Source organism: Pan troglodytes, chromosome 13, assembly GCF_028858775.2.
Source record: "Pan troglodytes isolate AG18354 chromosome 13, NHGRI_mPanTro3-v2.0_pri, whole genome shotgun sequence".
Lineage (NCBI taxonomy): Eukaryota > Metazoa > Chordata > Mammalia > Primates > Hominidae > Pan > Pan troglodytes.
In genome coordinates this window covers 20,010,001-20,026,671 of record NC_072411.2, presented here as the reverse complement: position 1 = coordinate 20,026,671, position 16,671 = coordinate 20,010,001, and the positions used below count along the sequence as shown (strand labels likewise).

Here is a 16,671-nt window from a genome sequence, read left to right as displayed (position 1 = left end):
TTAGAGTGTAAAATTATGTATTGGAATGGTGTGTGCGAGTCACTGCTCTGTCGTCCCAGGGCAGAAAATGCTGATGGAATTGGGGAGGGTACATGGGGCTTCTGATGTGTTTTCTTCCTAAAAGATTCAGAATGCATCAGAATGTTAAGATTTGACAGGGTAGTGTAGCAAGTTCTTTTTTTTTTTTAACTGTTTGCTTAAAATATTTCAAAACAAAAATATTTTTTAAGCATGAAAAAAACATTGGCAACTGTGCAGACATTTTTTGGAGGAAATAATTTGGGGTGGTTTTCCAATTTGTGTGTGTGTGTGTGTGTGTGTGTGTGTGTATTAGAAAGCATGAACTTTGGAATTAAATTGATGCTTGAATCCTGACTCCATCATTTACCAGCTTCATGATTTTGGGCAGTTTATGCAATCTCTCCAAGTCAGTCTTCTCATCTTTAAAATGTTATCTCATTTAATTCTCTCACGAAACCATGAGGCAAAATGCTTCATGTTTTGTTTAGAGAATTAAATGAATTAAATGAGATAACATTAAGACCTGGTACATGTGCCTCGTACTTAGTTTTAGGATGAACTATACATACTCAGCTTTAGTAATGTGAAAGACGGTAACACCATCGTATATAATTAAATCAGCCCTGAAATCTGGCAGCATTAATGAAATTGAAATGCTGTCTGTTGATAGTTGATCCTAATGTAAATGTGCTTCCATCTCAGGGCCAGCTGAGGGGCCCACGGACGTAGGGCACCCACAATAGGCGTGTGTCTGCCGTGTGTTTGTGTTCGGCCGTCCTGCTTCTCTGCTTCCACACGTACACATGCCCCTGTGTTACTTTGGTTCATCTTCTGTACTCTGTCAGTTTTCTGCTGGTCAGAACATCTGTGATTGTGACAGAGCTGTCCAGGATTGCAGTGGATAGGTGGGTATAATCACTGGGACCCTTCTGGGGACTCTGGAACCTGGCTTCTGTTTGGGAACTCCGTCAGTGATCATGCAGCATGGAAGAGGGGGCTGGTGCCAGAGAGCTGATAGAGATGCAGGCTAGGTGCTGGTAGACAACTGTGAGCTGGCTTCATTTAGATGGTTCTCATGTCTCTTGCCACAGGAATTTCTTCACATGGCTCCTGGAGAAGTGACCATCACAGTTCGCCTCATCCGTTCCTTTGAACATCGCAATTTCAAACCTGTAGTGTATCACGGAGTGAATTTGGACCAAACTGTCAAGGAATTTATCGTATTTCTAAAGCAAGGTATGAGATGTGAAAGCCATTTTGTTTTACTAGTATTTTTTTAAAATAGCTGACTATGACATTAATAATAATCTTTAACAAATCCTAAAGTACTTTGAAAGATTAACCTGGGTTCCAAGCCAGGTGCTGGGCGAGCCCCGGTTCTGGGCCCTGGCATCTGCAGAGGGCCTCCCTCAAGGATTCTCACTGAATAGTCTGTGTCCTCATGAGGGATTGTGACCGTCATTTTTGGCTTCTTTTTTTTTTTTTAAATTAAAAGTAATATCTAGGTTTGTTGTTAATGGGGTTATGTATTTGGAGGTTGATTAGCAAGCGGGTGTAGTGTAGCTGATTGTGGTACCCAGCTGAGCACAGAGGTTGTGGGGTGGTCACATGGGGAAGTGTGGTGGGAGGGGAGCGGAGGCTGTACAGCAGGAAGTCGTGAGAGCTGCTGATAATTGTGGTCACAGACACAGAAACGGCGGTGCTAGTTGATTGTTTCAAACTAGAAGTATGCATGAAGTTAGTCTTCATTCTGTTATGTCCTCAATGGGTTTCTCTTCTCCGTTTTTAATTATTGAAGTGTTCCAATCATCGAACTTTGAGAAAACATCTAAAATAAGGTTTCATTACTTTAATTGAAGTGTTATTTATATATGGTGCAATCTGCAGATTTCTTGTATAGTTCCATTGGTTTTGACAAAGGTATTGCTTTATATCCAATGTAATTTTTTTACTTTGACATGATTTCAAACTCATAGACAAGTTGCAAGAACAAGACAAAGAATTCCTGGATGTTCTTCACACAGATTCCCTGTGTTAACATTTTGTTATGTTTGTTTTATTCCTGTGGAGGCCAAAGCAACTCCATCTTGGATACTGATCTGCCATATTGACTTCTCATTAGCCCCAGTTTCAAGATGCCTCTAGGATTTCCAGGTTATCTACTATTCCCTGTGTAAGAACAGGTACTTACTATAAATCCTGACCTTAGGTCAAGCAACCTTGATGTTATTGTACTTTGCTTGCCCTACACATCCCTTCAGATCACCCTTTCCCTGTGGTAAAAGCCCTGGGTCTGGGGGGTAGTGGTGTGTGGATCCCTTGTCTTGTCCTGCCAAAGCCTGAGACACAGACATGGCTTCTGTTTGTAAGTTCCTATTAAATATGTCTTTCTAAGAAACTGAATATGTCAGCCTCTTTCTTCAGCCTGTCAGTTTCCTCGGACTTTCTGGGGCAGGTTCACATAGACCTGCTCACCTTGAAACAATTCCTCACTCTCTCCCCTCTCTCCTCTTCCCCTTTCTCTCTCATTCTCCTCACTCCCCCAGATTAGGTAGCATCCTCAACAAAGAACAGTAAAATTTTAGAGAAGTGACAAGACAAAGGAAATGAACTCTAAATCTCTCAGGGTGACAACTTGTGGGAAAGTGAATACTAAGGCTAGTTAGTAAAGCTCGTTAATGTGGATTCTCTTGTGCTGTCTCCAGACTGATAGAGGTCTAAAGTTGTCTTCAGTGATTAACCTTTGTTTTCCTTGGGAGAGAGGTGGGCAGGATACCTTTTCTCTTTGTAAATCTATTATATGTCCTGATTTTAGGCAAACGGAGGGCCGAGAGCTTTCCTCCATCTGCTGCTGCTTAATTGCCTTTAGCTCAAAAAAAATCCTTAGCTAAAGAGGCATATTTTGGGGGGCACTTCCTGGTCTCTGACAGTGTCAATTAGAAAGTGTCCTGCTTTTGAAAGGTCATTACCCAAAGCATAATCAGAGTTTGAAATAGAAACAAATCCGTACTTTTTTATTTTATAATCTTTGTGTGTATTATGGATTACAGTGTTTCTTAATGTTGACACAGCAAGTGCTATGATGTTCTTTGTACAGCACAGACTAGGTTCGTGAAGTCCTTGAGAATAAGATGTATGTTCAAGCTGCTGCAATGGCAGGGGAAGATGTCTTTTTTCCAGGGTCACGGTGTTCTTTTCTTCCCAGGTACCACAGATACCTTCCCCAGCAGAGCAGTGGTACTGGTCACAGTGAGATGCTCAGACCCACCTACTCACACCTTTCATCTGCAGTGGGAATAACAGCCACTGCTTGTTTCAGTTGTGCACTTAGGGAAATGTGTTCCACTGACTAAAAGGTGAACTTTTGGGGTACAGACTTTTCTGAGTTGTGGGCTCTGTGTCCAAGCCTATCTTTGTCATCTGATTTGAGGTACTATGGAACTCGGAAAGGTTGGTGGGCCACAGATTTGCCTTTTATGAATTGTGTACATAACAAAGACCAAACAGTTTGATAGTGAGGGATTTTTGAAATATGTAATAATAATAATGATAGCAAACATTACTCTGTATCAGGTACTATACTGAGAATTTTACCTAGATTATCTCATTTCATCCTCACAGCATCCCTCTAAAGTTGGAACCATTTTACAGGTGAAGAAACTAAGGAACAGAGGGGTTAAGAAGCTTGCCTGGCCACCTGCAGTGGCTCACATCTGTAATCCCAGCAATTTGGGAGGCTAAGGCGGGAGGATCACTTGAGCCCAGGAGCTTGAGACCAGCCAGGGCAACATAGCAAGACCCTGTCTCTCCAAAAAAAACCAAAACAAAACCCCAAAAAACTAGCTGGGCATGGTGGCATACATCTGTAGTGCCAGCACTGAGGAGGCTGAGGTGGGAAGATTGCTTGAGCCCAGGAAGTTGAGGCTGCAGTGAGCTTTGATTGCACTACTGCACTCTAGTCTGGACCACAGAGCAAGCCTGTGTCTCAAAATAAATAAATAAATAAATAAATAAACAAAACTTTCCTGATGTTGCATGGGTAATAAAAGGCAAAGCTGCAAATCAACCCAGGCATGTTAACTGTCAAACATGTACTCTTATTAAACACTGCACTAAATTGCTTCTTTATTCTTCTCTACTGCCTCACTTGCTTGAGTGGGATCTCTGAAATAAATGGATGGACTCCGTGTCAAAAGGGTCTTTGAATTTGGTTCATCTTGCTCTAGCATTTTGAGTGCTGAGTGCTAGAGAGATTGTCTGACATAGTGGCATAGGGAATTTTGTACAGATACAGAAATGGTCATTGTGAAGAAAGATCTCTTGGAGTTATTTTACACACATTATTGCCTTTCTTTCTTTCTTTTTAAATTAAATTTTATTTTTCGATCCTCCTCCCTCCCCAAGGCTTTCTAAATGTTCTTTTCTTTCGTAGTCATGTTTTGCCATCCACAGATTAACCTAGTTACCTGCCATAATTGTTTGTATTTTCTCCTCAGCCAAAAAGTTTTAGTTAAATTTTATTCATTCCCCATTGAGAATCATAGCCCTAGAGCATCATCACGTCATCAAAACCTTAAGTCATATAAATATAATAAATATAAATGTATATATTTACATATAAATATAATAAACCTATTTCTGATGTATGATAAATTTATTTATTTATTTTGAGACAGAGTCCCGCTCTGTTGCCCAGACTGGAGTGCAGTGGCGTGGTCTCGGCTAACAGCCTCTGGCTCCTGAATTGAAGCGATTCTCCTGCCTCAGCCTCCTGAGTAGCTGGGATTACAGGTGTGCGCCACTATGCCCGGCTAATTTCACATTTTTAGTAGAGATGGGGTTTCACCATGTTGGTAGGCTGGTCTCAAACTTCTGATCTCAAGAGATCCGCCTGCCTCAGCCTCCCAAAGTGCTGGGATTACAGGCATGAGCCACTGCACCTGGCCTGGGAAATGGATATTAATCAAATATTATGATCATAGAGGTATCATAATATATTACCATCTATAGATGACTGTATTTTTTAGATTCAGAATACTAGACAAACCAATTATCTAGATAACATAAAATTATTTTAATTATTCTTAGTTTGCAAGCATTTCGATTCTTACTAATACTTTAGATCTGGTTTCCAAAGGTAAAGTCATCCCAACTATGAAAAAAGAACACTGTGGAAGCTCTGTCCAACCTTCCAATTCAGTCTGATGTTTTTCTCATGGTTAGACTGGGCTTATGGATTTTTGAGAGGAAGGTCACAGAGGCACAGAGTGATTTTATCAGATAGTATCAGAGGTGTACGCTTTCCACATCATTTAGGATTATTGACATTGACGTTGATTAAGTGGCTGAAGTCATGTCAGGTTTCTCTACTGTAAAGTTACTCTTTTTTCCTTCCCTTTTCAAATGGTACTTTTCAGAAGGAATTCATATCACAGTTAAACACTCGGGAGTTATGCTTCCCTTCCTTTAGAATAAACCATGTACAAAAATCCTTTGGAGTTCTGTGTGGCAGACTTGACTTTGTTGCTCAGATTTTGCTAGGTTTGGGAGCTCTTTCAGTTGCCTTCTGTGCTCCTCTGACATACGCCCTCAGTGTGCATGGGTGCACGTGTTCAGTACTTTTACTTTCTGGTACTACAGGATGCTCCAGACTCATCTTGTACATGCCCTGTTCCTAGAATCAGCTTTATTTCCAAGGAGTCTCAGTTCTTTTTTAGTGGAAAATTGTGTTAGAAACCAGGATCTAGGTACTATATGTGTTCATTGCTACTAGAGTGTTCTTTCTTTCTTTCTTTTTTCTATGGTAGATATCTAAAGACCAAGGAGTGTTATTTTAAACTGTCTCAGCTGATCAGGCAAAGAAATATATGTGTCTATATTAACCTGTGCGTATGTACATATCTATAAATATTTTTATATAAATACATGAAACGTGAGTTCTTACTGATCTTTCCATCTCTGATCCATTACCCTGTGGGTCATTCTAGCTTCTTCTCCTTGCTTATCTGTTAATTCCCACACCAACAGTGAGAAACGTGGTCCCACCATCTGCTATCCATTTATTTCATTGTTTAATTCTAGCATACAGGTATAGCAGTGTATCCTCATGGGAAGCAACTTGATATCAGTTAGATACAGTCCTTTTGTGTCCTTTCGCCATAAGCACTGTAGTCTTACAAAATCTGTTCACTGCCAGAGTTATTTAGGTCAGCACTTTTTCTTCTACTCCCTTCAGTAAGGTTGTTGTAGCATTTGTAGTACAGATAGATGAGATTCTCTTGTCACCACCTGCATTCTTTCCTGGTATCCTCTGACTTCTTAAATATTTTTTTTTTTTTTTTTCTGAGAGAGGGTCTCATTCCAGTTGCCCAGGCTAGAGTGCAGTGGCACCATCTCGGCTCACTGCAGCCTTAACCTCCCGGACCCAGGTGATTCTCCCACCATAGCCTCCTGAGTAGCTGGGACTACTGATTGCATGCCACCATGCCTGGCTAATTTTTTATTTTTAGTAGAGACGGGGTTTTGCTGTGTTGCCCAGGCTGGTCTCAAAACTCCTGGACTCAGGCAGTCCGCTGCCTCGGCCTCCCAAAGTGCTGGGATTATAGGTGTGAGTCGCTGTGCCCGACCTTTTTTTTTTTTTTTTCTTTTTTGCTTTGCATACATTGAGGTTCACTCTTTGTGCTACAAAGTTCTTTGGGTTTTTGACAAATGGATAATGTCATGTAGCCACCCTTACAGTGCCGTACAGAATAGTTTCACTGCCTAAAATATCCGCTGTGCTTCACTTCTTTATCCTTTCCCTCCCCATGCTGTACCCTTGGCAGCTACTGATTTTGTTCTTATCTCTTTATCTTTTCCAGAATGTCACTGAATTGGAATCATACAGTATGTAGACTTTTCAGAATGGCTTCTTTTACTTAGAAATATACATTGAAGGGGTCAGGCACAGTGGCTCATGCCTGTAATCCCAACACTTTGGAAGGTGGAGGTAGGAAGATCACTTGAGCCTGGGAGTTTGAGACCAGACTGGACAACAGAGTATGACCCCATCTGTACAAAAAAAAAAAGAAAAAAAGAACAGAGAAACATGCATTGAACACGCATTGAAGGGTCCTTCATGTCATTTTGTGACAAGTCATATCTTTCTAATCTCCATTAATCTGGAACAATCCCCCACCTTTTGTTTTTCATTATATTGATTCTTAAAGAAAAATTTAGGCCAGTGTCTTATAGAATGTTACATAATTTACATTTGTCTAGATTGTTTTCTCATGATTAGGTTCGGGTTAAGCAGTTTTGGCAAGATTACCATGTAGGTCAGGGGTTAACCAACAACAGTCTGTGGACCATATATGTACCACTTTTGTGATTTAGTAGTAGAGTTGAATAGCTGTGACAGACTGTCGCAGAGACAGAGACTGGCCCACAAAGCCTAAAATGCTGACTTGCTGGCCTTTACCAAACTAGTTTGCTGGCCTTGATGTAGGTGATTCCTCCTTGTTGCATCACATCAGGAAACACTGAATGTCAGTTTATGCCTTCATTGGTGATACAGATTTAAATCCTTTGGCTAAAGGTGCCATCCACCAGATTTTCCTGATGTAAAAGTGTCTGTCTAATTTTAAGTAGTCTATGGAGTGATCAACATTGAGACCATTTACATATCTTGTTTCTTATGGTTTTAGCATTTATTGATGATCCTTATCTGAATCATTGGTGGTTGAAAAATTGTGATTTTTCTAATTCTATGATTATCTCTACATGTATTATCTGGCACTCTTCTGTAGAGAACCCGTCCCTTGAAGCCTCTCTTTTTTTGAAAGGAATACAATAATGTGGCTGCAGCACAGTCATAACGTATTATTGCCTTATCACGTGAGGCAGTTCCTTCAACATACTGTTAAGGCAATGCTTTCTTGTTTTTACTACTCTACTACAGGATGTTTTGCAGATTCTTTAATTTAAGTACTTTATAATTTTAATACACAAAATAATACTTGGCCTGGCGTGGTGGCTCACACCACAATCCCAGCACTTTGGGAGGCCAAAGCGGGAGGATCGCTTGAACGCAGGAGTTCGAGACCAGTCTGAGCAACATAGCAAGACCCTCATCTGTACTAAAAATGTAAAAACATTGGCCTGGCCTGGTAGTGCATGCCTGTAGCCCAGCTACTTGGGAGGCTGAGATGGGAGGATTGCTTGAGCCTGGGAGGTCGAGGCTGCAGTGAGCCTTGATTGTGCCACCGCACTCCAGTCTGGGCAACAGAGAAAGACCCTGACTCAAACAAAACAAAACAAAACAATTTTTATCATCCCTGGCTATTAATCTTTGGAACGAGAGTATAACAACAGAGCGGGTGTGCTAACCTAGGGATGGCAGGTGGTTTCTTCTAGGAAGGGAGTAACAGTGGGACTGGCAAAAGACAGAAAGGCTTTAGCTGTATCCAGATTGTTTTACTTAGTTAAAAAAAATAGTAAAGGATCTATAGTAATATGACTACATGTTAACATTTGTAAAATCTGGTTGGTGGGTTAAGTGAATTTTTTGTTCTACTCTGTGCTTTTCTATAATTTAGATTATTTTATAATTAAAGTAAAAAGCATATAGCTTAACCTTTGAATCTTACCATCATATCTGATAAGGATACCTTATCAGGTTTGAATGTTGGTGCATAGTTTTGATTATTAGGTGTTTGGTATTGTTTGTCCATATAGATTAGTCATTGGCTTAGTTTTGTTTTTTTTCCTTTAGGTGTTTATACTTTCTCAAAGGTCTTCTAATGTAGATCCAGCATCCAATAATAAGTTACAAATTGTACCACTTCTATTTTTAGAGCCTTTACTGTGAGGCAAAGAATTATTTTATTGCCTCTTGATATTTCAATGGTTTTCTAGACTTTATTGATTTTTGTATTAAAATGTGTGTTTTAACATTTCAGACTCCCCTGGGGCATTGTAATTTTCAGTAGTATATTTGTTAAGTTGCCTCAATTTTTCCACTGATTTTTTTTTTATGGAGACTTAATTGTATGAGAAAAGTTAGTGGTTACCTTCTCGTGACCTTCCTTTCTATTAATGAAATATTAAATTAGTTTTTGCAACATTCTGAAGTCTTAAGTTCAAAGGTGGGAAAACATAAAATGAAAGAAAAACGCAGTGCAAAGTGGGAAATAATTTTCAGAATATAATAGATACGTCATAAACTTTTGCTTTCAGCCAAGATGGAGTGGGACCAGGGGACCAGGCTTGCTCTTCTACATTAAACAACTAAAAAAACTATGTATAATATATAAAACAATCATTTCCCTGGGATTGGGGAAACAGACATGGTGACCCCTATGATTGTGCCACTTTCCAGGCCACAGGGCAGGGAGAGGGAATTCAGGCAAAGCTGGTGGGTTCCATGAGTTTAGGAGTCAGAGCTGGCAGTCTGGAGTGGACCCTGGAGAGTTCACAGGGCAGAGTACAGGGATATAGAGAGCTGCACAGAGAGATGGGGAGCTCTGAAGATTTGCAGAGGATCTTTGAAGATATGCAGAGTGTGAGTCTTCAGTTGTGTATGGATCAGTGCAAGCAAGTAAAGAAACCACTGGAAGCCTGGGAAAGAACCACCTAAAACTAGTAGAATGAGAAATGCTCGGAGCTCCTACAGGGCTGGGAATAGTTTTTATTCCACCTGTTGGAGTGGAAACCTTGTTATTCACAGGTTATGGGGCAGAGTATCCAGAAGGGTGTTGCTGCAGTAGTAGAGCAAAATTAGCTGTAGACTGAATTCTGCCCTGGTCCCACCTAACAAAGTTCAGAAGCACAACTTGAAAGGATCAAATTGTTTCCAAGTAATTTAACTGTGTTGCAGAAGAAAGCTCAAGAAAGCTTACAGGAATACAGAAATATCCAGCACCCAACAAGATAAAATTTACAGTGTCTAGCATCAAATCAGAACTTAACAGGCATGCAAAGCAGCAAAAAAGTATGACCCATAATGAGCAGAAAAAAAAATCAGTCTATTGAAACCAACCCAGAAATATTGCAGGTGATAAAATTAGTAAACAAAGATGATGGAGATAATTATGACTATATTGCAAAATGTTCGAGAAGCTAGAGGAAAGATTGAGCATGTTAGCAATGGAAGATATTCAAAAATACCTGAATTGAAAATAGTGTCTGAGATGGGTATACACTGGACAGGATTAGCCTGCAGATTAGATGCTGCGGAGAAAAAATTAGTCAACTTGAAAACATAGCAACAAAACCATCTAAAATGAAACACAGGAAAAGACTGGAAAAAATAAAGCAGTGGGGTGGTATGGGACAACTTCTAGTAGCCAAATATACATGTAATTGGAGATAGTGAAGGAGAGAGGGACGGGGGACAGAAGATATATTTGAAGAAATAATGATTGAAAATTTTACAAATATGATGAAAACTAGAGACTCACATTTCCCAGCAGTTCAACAAATCCCAAGCAAAAGAAACATGAAGAAAACCACACCAAGGCATACCATAATCTAACTGCTTAACTGGTGGTAAAGAAAAAAAATCTTAAAAACAGCAAGAGAAAAAAGAACACATTACATAAAAAGGAACAAAGATGAAATTGACAGCCAACTTCTCATCAGAATCAGTGCATGCCAGAAAGAAGAGACTGGATTAACTTTTTTTTTTTTTTTTTTTTTGAGACGGAGAGTGCAGTGGCACGATCTTGGCTCACTGCAACCTCTGCCTCCCAGGTTCATGCGATTCTCCTGCCTCAGCCTCCCAAGTAGCTGGGACTACAGGCATGTGCCACCACGCCCAGCTAATTTTTTTCGTATTTTTAGTAGAGATGGGGTTTCACCATGCTGGCCAGGCTGGTCTCGAAATCCTGACCTCAAGTGGTCTGCCCGCCTCAGCCTCCCAAAGTGCTGAGATTACAGATGTGAGCCACTGCGTCTGGCCTAGAGTAACTTCTTTAAAGCAGTTAAGGAATGAAGCCAACATGAAGATGTTTTCAGACATACCAAAGCTGAAAGAGTTCATCACCTGGAGATCTGCACTGTAAGAAATGTTGGAAGACCTTCTTCAGGCATAAGGAAAATGATACCAGATATAAATCTGGATGCACACAGAGAAATAGTACTGGAAATGGTAAATATAATAAATATAAAATATTTTTTCTTATTTTGAAAATAATTTAAAAAATATTTGACCATTTAGAGAAACACAACAACAACGTATTGTGGGTTTTGTGGGAAATTTATGACAGCAGTAGCACAAAGGCCAGCAGAGGAGAAATGGAAGAATCTTTTGCTATTACAAAGTGTAATAGTATCATTTGGAGGTAGACCGATAAAGATGTTTACTGTAAACCTCAAAGCAACTCCTGCCTCCCAACCCCACAATCTAAGGGTTACAGCTAATGAGCTAACAAAAGAGATAAAATGGAATCATAAAATATTGTCAAATAGACAATCCAAAAGAAGATAGAAAAGAGGAAATAGAGAACAAATTTAAAAGAATAGCAAACTTTAACCATATCAATAATCACATTGAAAGTAAATGGTCTAAATACCCAATTAAAAGACAGACATATAATAGGAAGTCCCAATTATATGTTGCCTACAAGAAATGTACTTTAAAGATAAAAATCAAGTAAGAATAGAAGGATGAGAAAGTTATACCATGCTGATATGAATCCAAAGAAAAGTGGAGGGACTGTATTAGTATCAGATGAAGTAGATTTTAGAGCAAAATATTACTAGGGATAAAACTATCACTTCATAAGGATAAAGGCATCAACTGAGAGGACATAACGATGCACCTAACAACAGAATTTCAAAATAAATGAAGTAAAAACTCATAGAACTGCAGGAAGAAATAGAGGAATGGAACAAATAGAAAATCAGTGAGGATCAAGAGAACTTAAAAACACTAGCAACCCAATCAACTGAATTGACATCTATAGAATCTTGCTTCCAACAATAGTGGAATTTACACATTTCCTTCAAGTGCACATGGAGCGTTTATGAATAGTCCAGATTTCATGTTATAAAACAAGTCTTAATCGATTTTAAAGGATTCAAATTAGACAGTGTCTATTTTCTGGCCATAATGGAATTAGATTAGAAATCAATAACAGAAAGATCTCTGGAAAAATCTCCAAATATTTGGAAACCAAATAACACACTTCTAAATAGCCTAAGGGTCAAAGCAGAGATCAAAAGGGAAGGTATTTTGAACTGAGTGGAAATGAATATACAACGTTTCAAATTTTGTGGATGCATGTAAAATAGTACTTAAAAGAAAGTCTATAGTACTAAAACACCTAAATATTAAAAAAGGTTTCAAATCAATGATTTCAGTCTTTATGTTAAGAAACTAGAAACAGAAAAGCAAATGAAACCTAAAATAATCAGAATAAAAGAAATAATAATGATCACAGCATAAAATAGAAAAACCATAGAGAAAATCCATAACAGTCAAAGTTGATTCTTGGAGATCAATAAAATTGAGTAAACTCTAGCCAGACTGATCAGGAAATAGAGAAGATACAAGTTACCAGTATCAGGAGTGACAGTTGTCATATCACTACAGACTTTCTAAGATATTAAAAGAATAATAAAGGAATATTCTTAACAATTTAATGCTAATAAATACAGTATCCTAGATAAAGAGGACAAATTGCTTCAAAGACCCAAACTATCAAAGCTCACTAAAAAAGAAACAGCATGAACAACTCTGAATTTTAAAAGGAATTATGGTTAAAAAATACTTCCACAAAGAAAACTCCAGGCCCAGATGGTTTCACTGGTACATTCTACCATATTTTTAAGAAAGAAATAATCTCAATTCTACAGAGATTCTTCCAGAAGAAGGATGGGAGCCAGGCACGATAGTTCTTGCCTATAATCCCAGCTATGTGGGAGGCTGAGGCAGGAGGTTCTCTTGAGGCCAGAAGTTTGAGAACAACCCAAGCAACATAGCGAGATACTGTCTCTTAAGAAAAAAAAAAGGAGGGGGGCAGAATATTTTTCACCTCATTCTCTGAGGTCATCCTTACCCTGATACCAAACCAGAAAAAGTTGTTGAAAGAAAATAAAGCTACCAGCCAATATCCATCATGAATGGAGATGTAAAAATTCTTGCCCAAACTTTAGTAAATCAAATCCAACAATATTTAAAAAGGATAATACATTATGACTCTGTTAGTCTGTTTGCATTGCTATAAAGGAATACCTGAAGCTGGGTAATTTATAAAGAAAAGAGATTTATTTGACTCTCGGTTCTGTAAGCCATACCCAAAGCTTAGTGCTGGCATGTGCTTCTGGTGAGGGCCTCAAGAAGCTTACTACCATGGTGGAAGGCAAAGGGAAGTCAGCATGCCACATAGCATGCCATATGAGAGAGGCAGCAAGAGAGAGAGAGAGGGAGAAGATATCAGGCTCTTTTTAAACAGCCAGATCTCACGTGAACTAATAGAGGAGGAACGCACCCATTATAGCATGGAGAGCACCAACCCATTTGTGAGGGATCTACACCCATGACCCAAACACCTCTCACTAGGCTCATCGCCAACATTGGAGGTTACACGTCAACATGAGATCTGGAGGGGACAAAACATCCAAACTATATCAATGACCATGTAGGGTTTATCCTAAGAATGCGATGCTGGTTCCACCAAAAAAAAATCCATGTAATTCATCATATTAATAGTAAAGAAAAGAAAACTATAAGATTATTTTAATTGAAGACAGAATCCAAAATCCATTCCTGCTAAAAACTCTTTTCAAGCTAGGAATAAAAAGGAACTTCCTTTACCTGATGAAGAATATTTATGAAAAACTGTTGCCTAACATCATACTTAATGGTGAAAGACTGAGTGCTTTCCTCCTAAAATAAGGAAGCAGGGACATCTGTTCATCATCACTGCTATTCAACATTGTACTGGAGTTCTAGCCAGTTCATTAAGGCAAGAAAATGAAGTAACACGCAACCCTGTTTGAAAGGAGGATGTGAAACTGTCATTATTCACAGGCGATATGATTATCTATGCAGAAAATCCTATGAAATCTATACAAATGCTACCAGAACTTACAAACGGAGCTTAGCAAGGTTATAAGATATTAAGATATAAGATCAGTGTACAAGAATTAATTGTATTTCTAGTTACAAGCAATATACAGTGGGAAACTGAAAAAAAATGATAAAACATCAAAAAACCTGAAATACTTAGGATACGTTTGGTAGAAGTGTAAGACTTTTACTCTAAAAACTTTAAATATCACTGAGAGAAATTTAAAGAGACTTAAGTAAATGGAGAGGTATACTGTGTTCATGGATCAGAAAACTCAAAACTGTTAAGATGTCATGTGTCCTCAAACTGTGGTATTGATTCCAGTTCCAATCAAAATTTTAGCAGGCTTTTTTTTTCCTTTCAGATAATACCAAACTTATTCTAAAATTTGTAAGGAAAGGCAAAAGACCTAAAATCGTCATAACTCACAAAAAGAAGGAAAAAAGTTGAAGAAATTACACTACCTGATTTCATGACTTACTGCTATAAAACTATAGTAATCAGTACTGCATATGTGATATTGGTGTGTAGATAAACATATACGTTAATGGAAGCGGAGTCCAGAGACAGACACACAGATGTGTTAAATTGATTTTTGCTCAAGGTATTTTTGAGGAGAGTGTAATTTTCCCAAACAAGGTATTAGGACAATTGGATAGCCATATGCAAATAAATGAACCTCAATGCTTACCTCCTACCATATACAAAAATAACTCAAAATTGGCCAAGAACTAAATGTAAAAGGTAAAACTATAAAACATCTAGAAGAAAACAGCAACAAACCTTAGAGACTTTGATTTTGGTAAAAGTTTCTTAAATACAGCACAATAAGCATAAACTATAAAAGAAAAAATCAATTGGGCTTTAGCAAAATTAAAAACTTTTCCTTTTCAAAATACACTAAAAAAATGAAAAACCAAACCACAGATGTGGAGAAGATATTTGTAAAACATACATCCAACAAGGAACTATTAGGAACTATTATCTAGAATAATAAGAATTAAAACCAAAACCAAAACCTCTTATAACTCAATAATAAGACACACAACACAATTAAAAGTGGGCAAAATATTTGAATGGACACTTCACTAAAGAAGACGTATGTATGGCAGATAAGCACATTAATTAATACTCATCATTAGTCTTTAGTGAAATGGAAATTAAAACCACAATGAGATTACACAACACATCCATAAGAATGACTGAAATTAAAAGGAGTAACCATAGGAAGTTTTGGCTAGGATGTGGAAGAATTGGAACTCTCATATACCACTAGTGGGAGTATGAAAAGGAACAACCACTCTGGAAGATGATTTATCATTTCTTTCCTTTTTTTGGAGACAGTGTTGCTCTGTCTCCCCTAGGCTAGAGTGCAGTGGTGCAACCATAGCTCACTGCAGCCTTAACTCGTGGGTCAAGTGATTCTCCTGCTTCAGCCTCCTGAGTAGCTGAGACTACAGACATCATCATGTCTTTTTTTTTTTTTTTGAGACAGTCTCGCTCTGTCGCCCAGGCTGGAGTACAATGGCAAGATCTCGGCTCACCACAACCGCTGCCTCCTGGGTTCAAGCGATTCTCATGTCTCAGCCTCCTGAGTAGCTGGGAATACAGGCACCCGCCACCACGCCTGGCTAATTTTTGTATTTTTAGTAGAGATGGGGTTTCACTATGTTGGTCAGGCTGGTCTCGAACTCTTGACCTCAGTTGGCCCAACCGCCTCGGCCTCCCAAAGTGCTGGGATTGCAGGTGTGTCTTTTTTTAATTTTTATTTTTGTAGAGACAGGGTCTCGCTATGTTGTCCAGGCTGGTCTTGAACTCCCGGACTTAAGCGATCCTCCTGCCTTGAACTCCCAAAGTGCTGGGATTCCAGGTGTGAGCCCCTGCACTCGGCCACCAATTTCTTAGAAAGCTAAACATATACCTATTGTATGATCCAGCCATTCCACTTCTAGGTGGAATGACAGTATGTGCCTGTGAGAATGAAAGTAATTTCCTCCATGTGAATGTTCCCAGCTTTATTTGTAATAGCGCAAGATTAAAAATGACCTTTAGCATAAAGAACATGTATGTTTTTTTCCAGTTCCTTTGCAGGCATCTTTATGTGTATTTTGGTTAAAGCTCTCATCTCACTGGAGTGTGTCTAATGTCTAATCTGTCTTTCTGCCACTGTGGAAGGTAACTGCTTTAGTTCCCACCCTTCTCAGTGCTGCAGGAGGGGATTCGAGAGGGCAGGGTTCTGGTCCCAGCTCTTGACACCTTGGGCTGACCAGGCACTTCTTGAGACCTCAGTGTTCTCCACTGGCAACTGTAGGCATTAAATTATATGTATTCTTTCATGAATATTTTGAGCACATGCTGTGTACCAGGCACTGTTTTAGGTTCTGACAACACAATGAAGAAAACAGGCTGTGGTCCCTGCCCTCATGGAAGCAGTTTGTGATAATTTGTTATGGGCCGGACATGGTCCTAGGTTTTGAGAGGACAGCCCACGTTTTCATCCCGAGGAATTTATAAATTCATAGGAAATAGTGACAAAAAGAAGTTAAAAGACAAAACTATAATTGTAAAACCTGTTATGAAGGAAACAATATCAGAG

At 38.9% G+C, this 16,671-nt stretch overlaps 1 protein-coding gene across 14 annotated transcripts in view; it reads left to right on the top strand.

Annotated features, from left to right (window-relative positions):
* Nucleotides 1–16,671, top strand: part of C13H2orf76 (chromosome 13 C2orf76 homolog) — an 85,943-nt gene that overhangs the window by 25,967 nt on the left and 43,305 nt on the right. For 12 of the 14 annotated variants that reach the window (XR_008546558.2, XR_008546557.2, XR_010149692.1 and 9 more), the window contains one exon: nucleotides 1,113–1,257. Coding sequence is in view for 11 of the 14 variants with exons in the window: in XM_016949586.2 (XP_016805075.1) it covers nucleotides 1,125–1,257 (133 nt within the window). In the remaining 3 variants the exon portion in view is untranslated. Of the gene's footprint in view, nucleotides 1–723; nucleotides 927–1,112; nucleotides 1,258–16,671 lie in introns of those variants that run through there. The other 2 variants (XM_009443180.5, XM_009443179.5) reach the window with 2 other exon arrangements.